The 14,183-nt window shown below is 35.9% G+C and overlaps 1 protein-coding gene across 2 annotated transcripts; it reads left to right on the top strand.

Moving 5' to 3' along the window:
• Nucleotides 1–534: 534 nt before the first annotated feature.
• On the top strand, nucleotides 535–13,953 carry LOC106074011 (uncharacterized). 2 transcript variants are annotated; one of them, XM_013234725.2, is made up of 3 exons: nucleotides 535–693; nucleotides 6,774–6,825; nucleotides 13,423–13,953. In XM_013234725.2, the coding sequence occupies exons 1-3, from the start codon at nucleotides 654–656 to the stop codon at nucleotides 13,634–13,636; spliced, it is 306 nt and encodes a 101-aa protein (XP_013090179.2). In that variant the 5' UTR covers nucleotides 535–653; the 3' UTR covers nucleotides 13,637–13,953. The 2 variants fall into 2 exon arrangements, with proteins under 2 accessions (XP_013090179.2, XP_055865129.1); XM_056009154.1 differs by having other exon boundaries at nucleotides 556–715.
• Nucleotides 13,954–14,183: the final 230 nt, after the last annotated feature.

Below are 14,183 nucleotides of genomic sequence, written 5' to 3'. Positions count from 1 at the left end.
AGTTTCAATAGAAATACATCAAATCTAAAAATAGGCCAGTTTGGGGATGAGAACATATTTATTAGCCATTGTTACTATTTCCTTATTTTCGTTTATTTAACATGCATTTTTAGTTTAAATGCTATAGTTTTAAAATGCGATGGCCCCTAAGAACCCCCCTCTCCTCGCCCCTGGTGAGGCCTTGTGCAGCTGCAAAGTCTTGCACTGTGGTAAATCCGGCCCTGTTAATATAAACAGCTTCTTAAAATTCTGTGTCAATTTGAATGTTCAGTAGAATTTATGTTGAACACTTGGTAACAAGTCTTGTTCGAATGTTAAATGTCACAAGCAAGGTGCATCTAAAGCTGACCTCACGACGCTGTCAAATTAGTTCATTTTCTAGCCGGCTTGACCGAGGCTGCAGCGCGGACTAAGTCATGACTAATCCAAGCTAATCACGGACTGATTTCAAAGAGCTCTGTCAAGTATGTAGATGTATTTAGTTAGTTGACCTGCATGGAATGGGCTGAAGGTCACCAAGAGATACTTGCCGAGAACAAAGTTCAAAGTTCAGGCATATTTTCGAAAGACTGTTGCTGGTCATGTTGATTACTTGACGCCAGAAAGTTGATCACACCACCTGGTTGGAGGCTAGATTCACTCAAGACTGAAACATGGAGCCACAGTTGGCATATTTGATTGTTTTAATGACATGTAAGTTATTTGTTCAGTTTTGGTAAGTGAGACAATGTACAAACGATTCGTGAATTAGTTTATCTGCATTCCTAATTAATCTACGGACTCAAAGACAAGCCTTATTATTATTGTTACTTACAATAAAATATTTTTGGCGCTCTATCTCTCTTTTCCTTCTCTCTCTCTCTATCTCACTCTCTCTTTTTTTGCTCTCTTAAATCCTCATTTTGTTTTATCTGCGCATCGTAATTTCTTCGACATAAACTTTTGACTTCATTTGGAAAGACCCGCACTCATATTTTGGACCCGTTTATGTTAGTAGCACCTTCAGTTATTCGCTTCTCTCCACCCCACCCCCCGCGGGGGCTAAAACCAAAAAGTTAGTCTTATGTTCATTCTATTACTTTTATTCGGCTTCTCAATTCAATCTATATTCAATTTCAACCTTGACCCTCCCCCTTTTGGTTAATTTTAACTTTTTAAAAATGTGTAATGCAAGTTTTTTGTTTGGTGTAATGCACAAATTGGGGGAAAAGAAAAAAAAATGCTTTAAAAATACTGAATTTGTGATATTTTTGTAATGCTTTACATGTAGACTGCGGCTATTTGGGGAAATACAGAAAATAAAGTACAAAGGTTGGATAGAAAGCTTGCGGTTTTTAGCGAATAATGGTCTTCGGGTTCTTAGTGAGTACATAGGAGGCAAAAGAAACGTGTGTACGAAATTTCATTCGAATTGGTACGAGTGTACGACAGTTTAAGAGATCTTTTGATCAATGAAAGAGTCAGTCAGTGATATTTTACAAATAAATAATAGATTAGTTATGTTTTGGTAAGGGAGACAATATACGAATATATATATATATATATATATATATATATATATATATATATATATATATATATATATATATATATATATATATATATATATATATATATATATATATATATATATATATATATATATATATATATATATATATACATATATATATATATATATATATATATATATATATATAAGAAAAACAAACTTTGATCTAAGACTATTGGTTATTAGTTATGTTTTGGTAAGGGAGAAAATGTGCAAATCTAAAGAAAAAAAGGTAGATCTAAGCCTGTTGGTTATCAGTTATGTTTTGGTAAAGGAGACAATGTGCAAATACAAAGAAAAACAAACTTAGATCTAAGACTAATGGTTATTATTTATGATTTAGTAAGGAAGACAATGTAAAATCCAAAGAAGTAAAAAGTTAGATCTAAGACTATTGGTTATTAGTTATGTTTTGGTAAGGGAGACAATATGCAAACGGTTAGAAAAAAATATAAAGTTCCATCTAAAGAAAAGACACATCAAGCTGTTCATTGAAATCTTGAAAGGAAATACAACTTTCTTAATTATTCTAGAATTTTAATCATTCATACAAAAATATAATACGTAATGTATTAAAAATATGCTCCTGTTCTCAACTCTTAATAGAGTGTCTTCATCAACACATACTGGTAGACGAGGTGTCAGAATACTTTCAATAGAGTGTCTTCATCAACACATACTGGTAGACTAGGTGTCAGAATACTTTCAATAGAGTGTCTTCATCAACACATACTCGTAGACGAGGTGTCAGAATACTTTCAATAGAGTGTCTTCATCAACACATACTGGTAAACGAGGTGTCAGACTACTTTCAATAGAGTGTCTTCATCAACACATACTCGTAGACGAGGTGTCAGAATACTTTCAATAGAGTGTCTTCATCAACACATACTGGTAGACGAGGTGTCAGACTACTTTCAATAGAGTGTCTTCATCAACACATACTGGTAGACGAGGTGTCAGAATACTTTCAATAGAGTGTCTTCATCAACACATACTGGTAAACGAGGTGTCAGACTACTTTCAATAGAGTGTCTTCATCAACACATACTCGTAGACGAGGTGTCAGAATACTTTCAATAGAGTGTCTTCATCAACACATACTGGTAGACGAGGTGTCAGACTACTTTCAATAGAGTGTCTTCATCAACACATACTGGTAGACGAGGTGTCAGACTACTTTCAATAGAGTGTCTTCATCAACACATACTGGTAGACGAGGTGTCAGAATACTTTCAATAGAGTGTCTTCATCAACACATACTGGTAGACGAGGTGTTAGACTACTTTCAATAGAGTGTCTTCATCAACACATACTGGTAGACTAGGTGTCAGACTACTTTCAATAGAGTGTCTTCATCAACACATACTGGTAAACGAGGTGTCAGACTACTTTCAATAGAGTGTCTTCATCAACACATACTGGTAGACGAGGTGTCAGACTACTTTCAATAGAGTGTCTTCATCAACACATACTGGTAAACGAGGTGTTAGACTACTTTCAATAGAGTGTCTTCATCAACACATACTGGTAAACGAGGTGTCAGACTACTTTTAATAGAGTGTCTTCATCAACATATACTGGTAGACGAGGTGTCAGAATACTTTCAATAGAGTGTCTACATCAACACATACTGGTAAACGAGGTGTCAGACTACTTTCAATAGAGTGTCTTCATCAACACATACTGGTAGACTAGGTGTCAGACTACTTTCAATAGAGTGTCTTCATCAACACATACTGGTAGACTAGGTGTCAGACTACTTTCAATAGAGTGTCTTCATCAACACATACTGGTAGACTAGGTGTCAGACTACTTTCAATAGAGTGTCTTCATCAACACATACTGGTAGACGAGGTGTCAGACTACTTTCAATAGAGTGTCTTCATCAACACATACTGGTAGACGAGGTGTCAGACTACTTTCAATAGAGTGTCTTCATCAACACATACTGGTAGACGAGGTGTCAGACTACTTTCAATAGAGTGTCTTCATCAACACTTACTCGTAGACGAGGTGTCAGACTACTTTCAATAGAGTGTCTTCATCAACACATACTGGTAGACTAGGTGTCAGACTACTTTCAATAGAGTGTCTTCATCAACACATACTGGTAAACGATGTGTCAGACTACTTTCAATAGAGTGTCTTCATCAACACACACTGGTAGACTAGGTGTCAGACTACTTTCAATAGAGTGTCTTCATCAACACATACTGGTAGACTAGGTGTCAGACTACTTTCAATAGAGTGTCTTCATCAACACATACTGGTAGACGAGGTGTCAGAATACTTTCAATAGAGTGTCTTCATCAACACATACTGGTAGGCTAGGTGTCAGACTACTTTCAATAGAGTGTCTTCATCAACACATACTGGTAGACGAGGTGTCAGAATACTTTCAATAGAGTGTCTTCATCAACACATACTGGTAGACGAGGTGTCAGAATACTTTCAATAGAGTGTCTTCATCAACACATACTGGTAGACTAGGTGTCAGACTACTTTCAATAGAGTGCCTTCATCAACACATACTTGTAGACTAGGTGTCAGACTACTTTCAATAGAGTGTCTTCATCAACACACACTGGTAGACTAGGTGTCAGACTACTTTCAATAGAGTGTCTTCATCAACACATACTGGTAAACGAGGTGTCAGACTACTTTCAATAGAGTGTCTTCATCAACACACACTGGTAGACTAGGTGTCAGACTACTTTCAATAGAGTGTCTTCATCAACACATACTGGTAGACGAGGTGTCAGACTACTTTCAATAGAGTGTCTTCATCAACACACACTGGTAGACTAGGTGTCAGACTACTTTCAATAGAGTGTCTTCATCAACACATACTGGTAGGCTAGGTGTCAGACTACTTTCAATAGAGTTCTATTTAATAAAATGCAAGGGACCAATTATAATGTCACGGAAACATCTCGGATCACACAGTAGAGATACAGGCAAGCATAAAAGATAGAATTACAGACTCCGACGATTATTCTAAAAACTTTTGATAGTATATCATTCATATCAGAGTGACATCAAAGTGACATTAAGAGAATACCATTCTTATTAGGGTGACATCAGAGGGACATCAGAGTGACAATAAAAGTATATCATTTATATCAGTGACATCAGAGTGACATAAATAATATATCATTCAAATTAGGGTGACATCAGAGTCACATCAGAGTGACATTAATAGTATATATATCCTTTATATCAGGTGACATTTAACACGGCATTGTCATCCGGAGTGAACCGATAACTGAGTTGTTGATTAAATTTAAAGTTGCTTAAAGTTTATTGATAGATTATCTCAGCTTTAAGTTTAATGTAAATCTAATTTAGATTACTTCTAGATCTAGAACTAGATCTAGACTAGATCTAGACTTTTAGATCAGATGCTTGTATTGAATATAGTAATAGGCCTAAATAAGTACTTTTTTATACTATGGCCGCTCGCCTAATCGGTTGAATCGCTGTAAACGGTGTCAAAATCACGAGTTCGGTTTCCAGTCTAAGCTAAATTTGTTTTTTAAAAGTATTTTTTAAATTTTATTTTATTTTAAGCTGTATAAAGAAGTTTTTTTTTTTTTTAAATCTTGCTAATCTTGTTCATCGGCTTAGCCAGGATTTTTTTTTCGGGGAGGAGGGTTATATATACATATAAAAAATATATATGTGTGTGTACATTATTAATCTTTATTACATTCTGATCCTTCATTCTTTTGGAAGACGTTTATTTTACACTAGAATAGGTTCTTCCTGGAGTTGGTGGAAAAACCGTATAGACAACCAGCAAAAGGTTCTGCGGGAGCGCTGAAAGCGCTGTTTGGGGCGGAGCCCCGCCGCTAGGCACTATTTTCATATTTAAAACACAAAGCAAATGCATATTCTAAAGTATCTACATTATCCTGCTATTAAAAAAATTTAGTACAAAAACCTAATCTGCTATTCTTATGTACTTAGGACTTAGACTTGGAATCTCCTGCGCCGTTCGGCGCATTGGGCGGCAAGCTGTCTCCGCAAAGATCTGTCACTGGCAATATCTGAAGTTTCTTTCCACCTGGTGTCCATGAAAGTGTGGCGCCAAGTTATACTAGCATCCCCCTGTTTGCGATTTCCTCGTAATGGCCTCCTTGTCTTCGCAACTCTTGATTGGCGTAGTTCCTTTTATCGAAGAACATGTCTCGCAAACCTCATGCTCTGTCACAAACTCACCAAGTGGTCGACTACCAGTTCAGCATAGAATTTCCTTGATTGAGACCCGATCTCTATAACTGACTCCTAAAATCTGTCTTAGTTGAGCCACATTTAGTCTTTTTTCAAAAATTGTTGGAGCCCAGCGACTGGTAGAAATTTGTAATCTCTCTTGGCTACGTTCTAGGAATTTGTAGCTTGCTTTAGATTTTATATCGAAAAGGGAAGTTATATCGTCAAAACCATCTGTTGGGGGGGGGAGTTAAACTAAAAAGTCTTTGGAGTTTGTTTTTTTAACAATCTCAAAACCTCCTTAGCTACGCTCATAGAATTCGGTGACTGTATTTTGCTTTGGAATGATATTGAAGAAGGGGTTTCAAAACTATCTTGAGGGGGATTTTAAACTCAAAACCACATGAGGGGTTTCAAAATTAAAGCCCTCTGGCTGAGAGGGGTTCAAACTCAAAACCCCGTTGGGCTACGCTCATAGAATTAAGAGTGTGTAATTTGCTTTTTTTTTATATTGAAGATGTGGTTTTTAGCTTCAAATCCTGCTGGAGGGGGAGGGGGCTTTATACACAAAACTCCTCTTGGCAAAGCTCATAGAATCTGGTAACAGACATATGATTTAGGCTTATATTGAAGAGGGGTGTTATCTTTAAAACTTTGGAAGGGGGTTATAAAATCGAAATCCACCTTAGCTATCCTCTTGGATTGAACTCAAAACCCCTCTTGGCTGCGCTGGGGCAAGTGATGTTTTAACATAAAATTAACAAAATAAATAAAAAAATCAGTCACAAAACTCCATTTATTTCGGGGGGGGGGGGGTGAACCCCAAGACCCCCCCCCCCCACCGGCTACGCCCATGATCATGTTGATAGTTTTTCTTCAGTTTTGTTGTTTTGTTTTATTAAAGTTGAACTTAAAACGTCCAACATTTGCAGTCTAAGATTTACATGCCCTTAGTATAAAAAGGTTTCTATAAGTCTAGACCATTGTTCATTAAATCTATCCACAGTGTTAATGTCAGCACCAAGCTATGCAGACATGTACTATAAACAACCGATGGGGTAAGTCAAATTCAATGACATGTGGATTATATAGTATAGATAACTTTATATATCAGTATGTCTATTCTGACTGCATCAGTCGGTCTATAAATGACCACGTCAGTCAATCTATGAATGACCAGTCAATCTATGAATGATCACACTATTCAATCTATAAAAGATCACATCACTCAATCTCTGAATGATCACACAAGTCAGTCTATAAATGATCACACCAGTCAGTCTATGAATGATCACACCAGTCAGTCTATGAATGATCACACCAGTCAGTCTATAAATGATCACACCAGTCAGTCTATGAATGATCACATCAGTCAGTCTATAAATGATCACACCAGCCAGTCTATGAATGATCACACCAGCCAGTCTATAAATGATCACACCAGTCAGTCTATGAATGATCACACCAGTCAGTCTATAAATGATCACACCAGTCAGTCTATAAATGATCACACCAGTCAGTCTATAAATGATCACACCAGTCAGTCTATAAATGATCACACCAGTCAGTCTATAAATGATCACACCAGTCAGTCTATAAATGATCACACCAGTCAGTCTATAAATGATCACACCAGTCAGTCTATAAATGATCACACCAGTCAGTCTATAAATGATCACACCAGTCAGTCTATAAATGATCACACCAGTCAGTCTATAAATGATCACACCACTCAGTCTATAATTGATCACACCAGTCAGTCTATAAATGATCACACCAGTCAGTCTATAAATGATCACACCAGTCAGTCTATGAATGATCACATCTATTTTGTGACTCCAATGTTCCTGAGGTAACATTGAATCTTTTAGTGCCATTTACAAATTGATGAATACAACTTTAGAATTTACATGAACAATTCAAACTGGTCAAATGAGTTTTAAGGGAGGTGATATTTTAGGCCTCAAATTCACGTTTGTTTCATATTTTGTTAAAAGATGTAAAAAAATAATAATTGATTGTTAAATTATTTCTTGTTGCTATGTAAACAATGAGCTTGTGTTGTCAACTCTGAAATACTCAACACTTTCAGTCTGTGGCTTAAGACATTTACGTGTGTCACCAACGAAACCTCGTCAGCTGACTTTAGCAAAAAATTTTGAAGGGCACTATAGAACCAAGCCAGGGGCCAGATAGTGTGCCATATCTTGTTTGGGCGTTACTATATTTGAATGTTATTATTTGAAAGGGTTCTTTGTATGGATCAGAGACATGAAATGTAACAATTAACAATACAGACAACAAATGCTTACATTATATAATTGGTGTAAGGAATGACAATTGTTTTAAAAAAGTAGTTAATACTTAAAATAATATATTCTACTTATTAATATTTATATATTCAGTGTAAAAAAAAAAATCAGTTCTTCAACATATACAGAAATATTGGCATCATTAGTAAATATAAAATGGAAAAGGTGTTAATACTTGTTTTAACAATTTGAATTGAGCTCATCCCCTCCCACTGTCCATTGTGAAACAGAAGACTGTGGTAATAATATTCACTTTTGACATCTTTCTCATAGACTATTTCATCAGAATTTTATTATACAATAAGGCAACATTTTGGGTAAATTTACTAAGTTATATATTTATATTTTGACATCTTTTTGTGATATTTTAATCAGAAGGGACATTTAGTAATAATAATTAAAAACAAGGTTGCAAAAACATTTTTTGTGAAAAAACAAACTCAAAATCGGCCCCCGAAGTGGTCCACCCAGGCACGTTTCAATATTTTCAGATAGAATATCAGAATGAAATTCTATCAAAGGCAAATGACAGAGAAGAATGGAGAAAGAAAATTGACAGATCTTGTGTGGTGCCCTAACGGTCCAGCAGACCAAGGGACAGGTGAAAGTGGTGAAGGTGACGTAGACTTGAACCTGGCCTAACTGATGTCATATAATGAGTATCTAATTGATTTAATTAGTTAGTAAAGGGTCAACTCTTATTCAAAGCCTCAAGAAAAAAAAAAACATTTTCGTAAAAAAAAATAAAAAAATGTTAGATGTTAAGTTGGATGTTGCATAGTCATGGTGTCACCCAGCAGTTCACGCTATATTATGAAAAACTACTTATTAATTGTTGTTTATATTATGTTCCACTTATATGTATACTAAATAGATTTTTCTCTTTAAAAAAAAAGGAAAACATTTTTTAAATGTTGTAGTTTGTAGGACAGAACTTACTTAACTTAGCAATACAATTGTAAAAAAAAATTTCTTTTACAAAAAAATCTAAAACCGTTTGAATAAATGTGTTATAAATATTTCAGTCTCCCATATTAACTAGCCTCCCGTTGTGTTACTATTAATAGTGAATAGTTGTAAAACGGGTGTATTTTTATGAAAAAACTGCTTGCATAGTTGATTTTAAAAATTAAAATTTTCGCTTTCAAAAAAGGAAAAGTAGCCGTTGCATTAGAACTTTGAAAGGTCTAAATTATCATGATGTCGGATTTTCAATATCTTTTCTAGTTTACGAGATCTAAACAGGACAGACGGACAGCCAGGCCACACAAAACTAATAGCGTCTATTCCCCTTTCAGGGGCCGCTAAAATAATAATCTTTATTATCCATAAGGAAATGTGTCTTACAATGTGTGCACTGAATTTAGGAAATTTAGGCACCGGATATTTAGGCACCACATATTTACGGATATTTAGGCACCCGGAAATTTAGGCACCCGGATAATTAGGTACCCGGAAATTTAGGCACCGGATAATTAGGCACTTTTTGACAAGGCGGAAAATTAGGCACTGGAAAATTAGGCACTCTTTAATTAGCGACTTTAATTTTTTAGGCTATGGTCTATCGGTGACGTTATAATAAATAGCAACTATAACGATTCTAACTAATGAAAAGCTAACAAAATGGGAAAAAATGAAAATCATGAGAATGTGTGGAAAAAATTACTCCTGAGATTATATAATATAGACATCACAGGATTCAGGGGAGGGGAGGTAGAGATGAATCTCCGCTCATTGCTTCCCTCCATCACCAACCCCTAAGGTTGATTGGTGAGTTTTTGAAATTGATGATTATCATGGGCGTAGCCAGGATTTTTTAATTGAATGCCAACAAAATGCATATTTTGAGGTATCTACAGTTCATTTTCCTGCTATTAAAAAGTCTTATTTCAAAAATTAATGTGCTATTTTTTTACTGTCTTAGACCCTGCCGCGCCGTTCGGCGCATTTTCCGTCAAGCTGTTTCCACACAAATCTGTCACTGATAATTTCTGAAGCCACTTCCCACCTGCTCCGAGGACCTCCATGAATGTGTGGCGCCAAGTTGTACTAGGATGTCATCGCAACTCTTATTATGCGAAATTCATTTTGTTGGAGAACATATCCCGAAAACCTCATGCGACGCTCTGTCACAATCTTGCTAAGGGGTCGACTCCCAGTTCGGCATAGGATTTCCTTGATTTAGACCCGATCTCTATAACTGACTCCTAAAATCTGTCTTAGCCATCTTTATTGAGCCACATTTAGTGTTTTTCAATTTCGGTAGATGACTATTCACTGCACATTATTAATGGAGCCCTGCCACTGGTAGAAATGTGTAACCTCTCTTGAATACGCTCTTCAAATTAGGTGACTGTAGATTGTGTGAGCAGGTCAGGAGGCGTGAGAGAGAGGACCTTTTCTCTGATCAACATTACTTACTAAACAGTAGGCAGATGTTAGCACTACTGGGTGGGCTCAATCTGTGACACCTCAGTCTACGACCAAGGGGCTAGAGTCGCCTAAGTAACCAGACATACTAACCTAAACTAAATGAAAGGAAGATAACGTTTAGGATAAATAAACAAAACGAAACTTTATTTACATAAAAATAAATCAATAATAAAATATAATATATACACTAACCACTATAAACAACCCTCTAAATCTACGCCACTACAAACACCAACAAACTAACCAAACCAACTATCTAACACAAACTGATCAAACCAACTATCTAACACAAACTGATCAAACCAACTATCTAACTAAATCACTACAACTACTACACTAGATCTACTACACTAACACTAAAACAAGAACACCTTAGTACCTTACTATTCACCAAGAACAGACTAAGCCACTAGGTCTATGCTAACCAAGGCAACACTACAAAAACAAAATTAAAATAACACTAGATTCCCAAGATCTACAGAAGCAATAACAATAGTAGTAATCTGAGTAATAAATGCAGCAGAGTAATAGCAGCAATATTAGATACAGCAGCAATGACACAGCAGATATATTCAGCAGTTATAATCAGCAGTAATAATAGCAGGCCGTCCCAGGTACAGAAATATAGCAATGATTAAATTATCATACGCCAGATCACTAAGATCATCAACTGTCACACAGACAGAGATATACTTTACTGACCGCTGGTCAACTGTACACACAACTGTTTTAAGACAGCATGTACATTACTTTTTATACTATCCGCACTAACCTAAATAAAAATATGCGGAAGTACAATTATAAATAATTTATATATCTGACACTAACCTATTAAAATAAAATATATAAAAATAGCTCTAGCCTATACAAGTAAAAAAATAAAATTACATATAAAAATAGCTCTGGGAGCGCAAGCTCACATTTGCTTTAGATTTTATATCGAAAAAGTGAAGTTTTATCGTCAAAATCATCTGTTAGGGGTTTTAAACTAAAAAATCTCTGTAGTTGTTGTTTTTTTAAATTCAAAACCCCATTTAGCTACGATCATAGCATTTGGTAACTGTAGTTTGCTTTAGAGTAATATTAAAGATAGATGTTTTCCACCTCAAAACGCTCTGTAGGGGGATTTTAAACTCAAAACCATCTGGAGGAAAGGAGTTTAAACTCAAAACCCCCAATTGGCTTGGCTACGCTCAAATAATTTTAGTGTGTAATTTGCTTTTTTTATATTGAAGAGGTATTTTTAGCATCAAACCCTTCTGAAGGGGGATATAAACTCAAAATCCCTTTTGGCAACGCTCATAGCATTTTGAGTGTGTAATTTGCTTTTTTTTTTTATTGAAGATGTATTTTTTAGCTTCAAACTCCATTGGAGGGGAGTTTAAACCTAAAACTGAGTCAAAACTCATTTAGCTACGCTCATAACATTTTGAGTGCATAATTTTTATATTTTTTTTCATATTGAAGAGGGGGTCTATCGTAAATTTTGGAGGGGGTTTTAAAATCAAAATCTTCCTTAACTGTGCTTTTGGAATTTGGGGATTGTCGTTTAAATTTTTTGTGTTTTGTTTTATAGAAGAGGGGTATTTAACTGCCCTAACCCTTAAAAGGGGGTTTCAAACTCAAAACCCCTGGTAGGGGGTTATAAACTCAAAACCCCACTGTAGGGGTTTTAAACTCAAAAACCCATTGGCTGCGCTGGGGCAAGTGATGGCTTAGTATTAAAATCTCACCTAAACAAAATCAAAGCAAAAAATCAGTCACTAAAATCCGCTCCCCCCCCCCCGGTGGCAGGGAGTTTCAAACTCAAAACCCCATGGTAGGGGTTTTAAACTCCCTTGGCTGCGCTGGGGCAAATGATGGTTTAGTATTAAAATCTCAGCTAAAATAAACAAAATCAAAGTAAAAAAACAGTCACTTAAGTCCACTGGGGGGGGGTGGATTAACCCCCCCCCCCCTGGCTACGCCCATGATGATTATGCAAACACTATAGTAGTCTGTATCAAAAGCTTTCGAACATTGAGACTTAGTAGTCACAAAAGCAGCTTTTATACAGTGGACTGCTGAAACAGGCCACTCACACTGGACCACAAATCGACTTTGATGTAGATGGATAAAAACGTTTATAGCATCGGCATGATATTTCGCATGTCTCAGAAAAGACTTGAAACATTTTGAACCTAGGAATCTTATAGGATCAACAGGTGGACCCATTTTGTTTTGAGATACCCGCCTGTGTAAAGGAGCCTGATTTATTGTTTTATCCTAAACTGTCAACATAATCATCATATTAAGAACTTTAAAGATTTTCATCTGTTACAGGTAGAATATGCATTCTGTTTATAACAAATGAAAAGAGACCAATATTCCAGAAAATTAATATAAAAATGTTCAACTCTTCTGTCTTTTCCATAAACTATTTATTTTTAGCGGCCCCCGAAAGGGGAAAAGACGCTATTAGTTTTGTGTGAAATGTCTGTCCGTCTGTCCGTCCGTCCCAATTAGATCTCGTAAACAAGAAAAGATAGATACCTTTCTGCTAATTAAACTACATACCTCTCTGGTAATCAAACCTACATACCTCTCTGGTAATCTTTTTACACAGCTCTTTGCTAATTTAATTGCACACATTTGCTTAGCTAGATATATCTCTATTTAGTTTTTTACGCTTCTAGGCCCATGTAACAATCTATCTCGCCTTCAATCTGTCCACTTATTTTTCTCTGATCACGACATTCTTGTATTTATCCACTTATTTCTCTCTGATCACGACATTCTTGTATTTGTCCACTTAACGTTCTCTGATCCCGACATTCTTGTATTTGTCCACTTAACGTTCTCTGATCACGACATTCTTGTATTTGTCCACTTAACGTTCTCTGATCCCGACATTCTTGTATTTGATTCTAGTATGATGATGAGTAAACCGGCCAAAGTGATTCATGTCCACCATTATGACGCAGGCAGCAGCGGCAACATGATGAGCAGTAATTACAAGAAGCACGACTCTGGCAGCTCCTTGATTGAGCTTCTCATTCTGTCCAGCTTGCTGTCCGGTACACAGACCACTGGAGCTCAGACTGCCCTTATCAATGGCCAGCTGGTTCCCATTCAGAATGGATAAGTCTTTTATGGTAGCATGCAATGTTTACATGTGCCTGTAATGTAGTAGCATTAAATTTATGAAGTGTAATTAAAAAATTCAAATAAAGTTTAATTGCTGTGCACTCATTCGTAGAATTCTACGTTAAAAACTCGAGAATAAATGCAACAAAATTATTACCTGAAAAAGTTGTTTAGCTTTAGATTTTGCTTTTTCTCAGACGTTTGCTCTGAGATCCATTGAAATGTCATCATGTCATTATTGTCATGTTTATTGAAACTCATTTCATTGTTTTGTATTTTATGATACTTTAATAAACTATTTGTCAAGTAAGATAATTGCATCTTTATATATTCATTTTGAAAGCATCTCTTATCTCCCCGGAAATGGAAAAGTTAACCTCTAATATTCTCTGTTTGGACTCAAGTGATGTCCCTTGAACATCAAGATTTTTAAACTTAAAGTTTGTTTTTCATATCAAGCGGTATAGTACAAATGATGTCAACCTTAATGTTTCCATGGCCAAAATGAACAAAGATGTCATGTAGACAACCCAATGACGACCTCT

Source organism: Biomphalaria glabrata, chromosome 13 (assembly GCF_947242115.1).
Source record: "Biomphalaria glabrata chromosome 13, xgBioGlab47.1, whole genome shotgun sequence".
Lineage (NCBI taxonomy): Eukaryota > Metazoa > Mollusca > Gastropoda > Planorbidae > Biomphalaria > Biomphalaria glabrata.
Note: the sequence above shows the minus strand (reverse complement) of the source record. Positions and strands in the feature narration are given on the sequence as shown.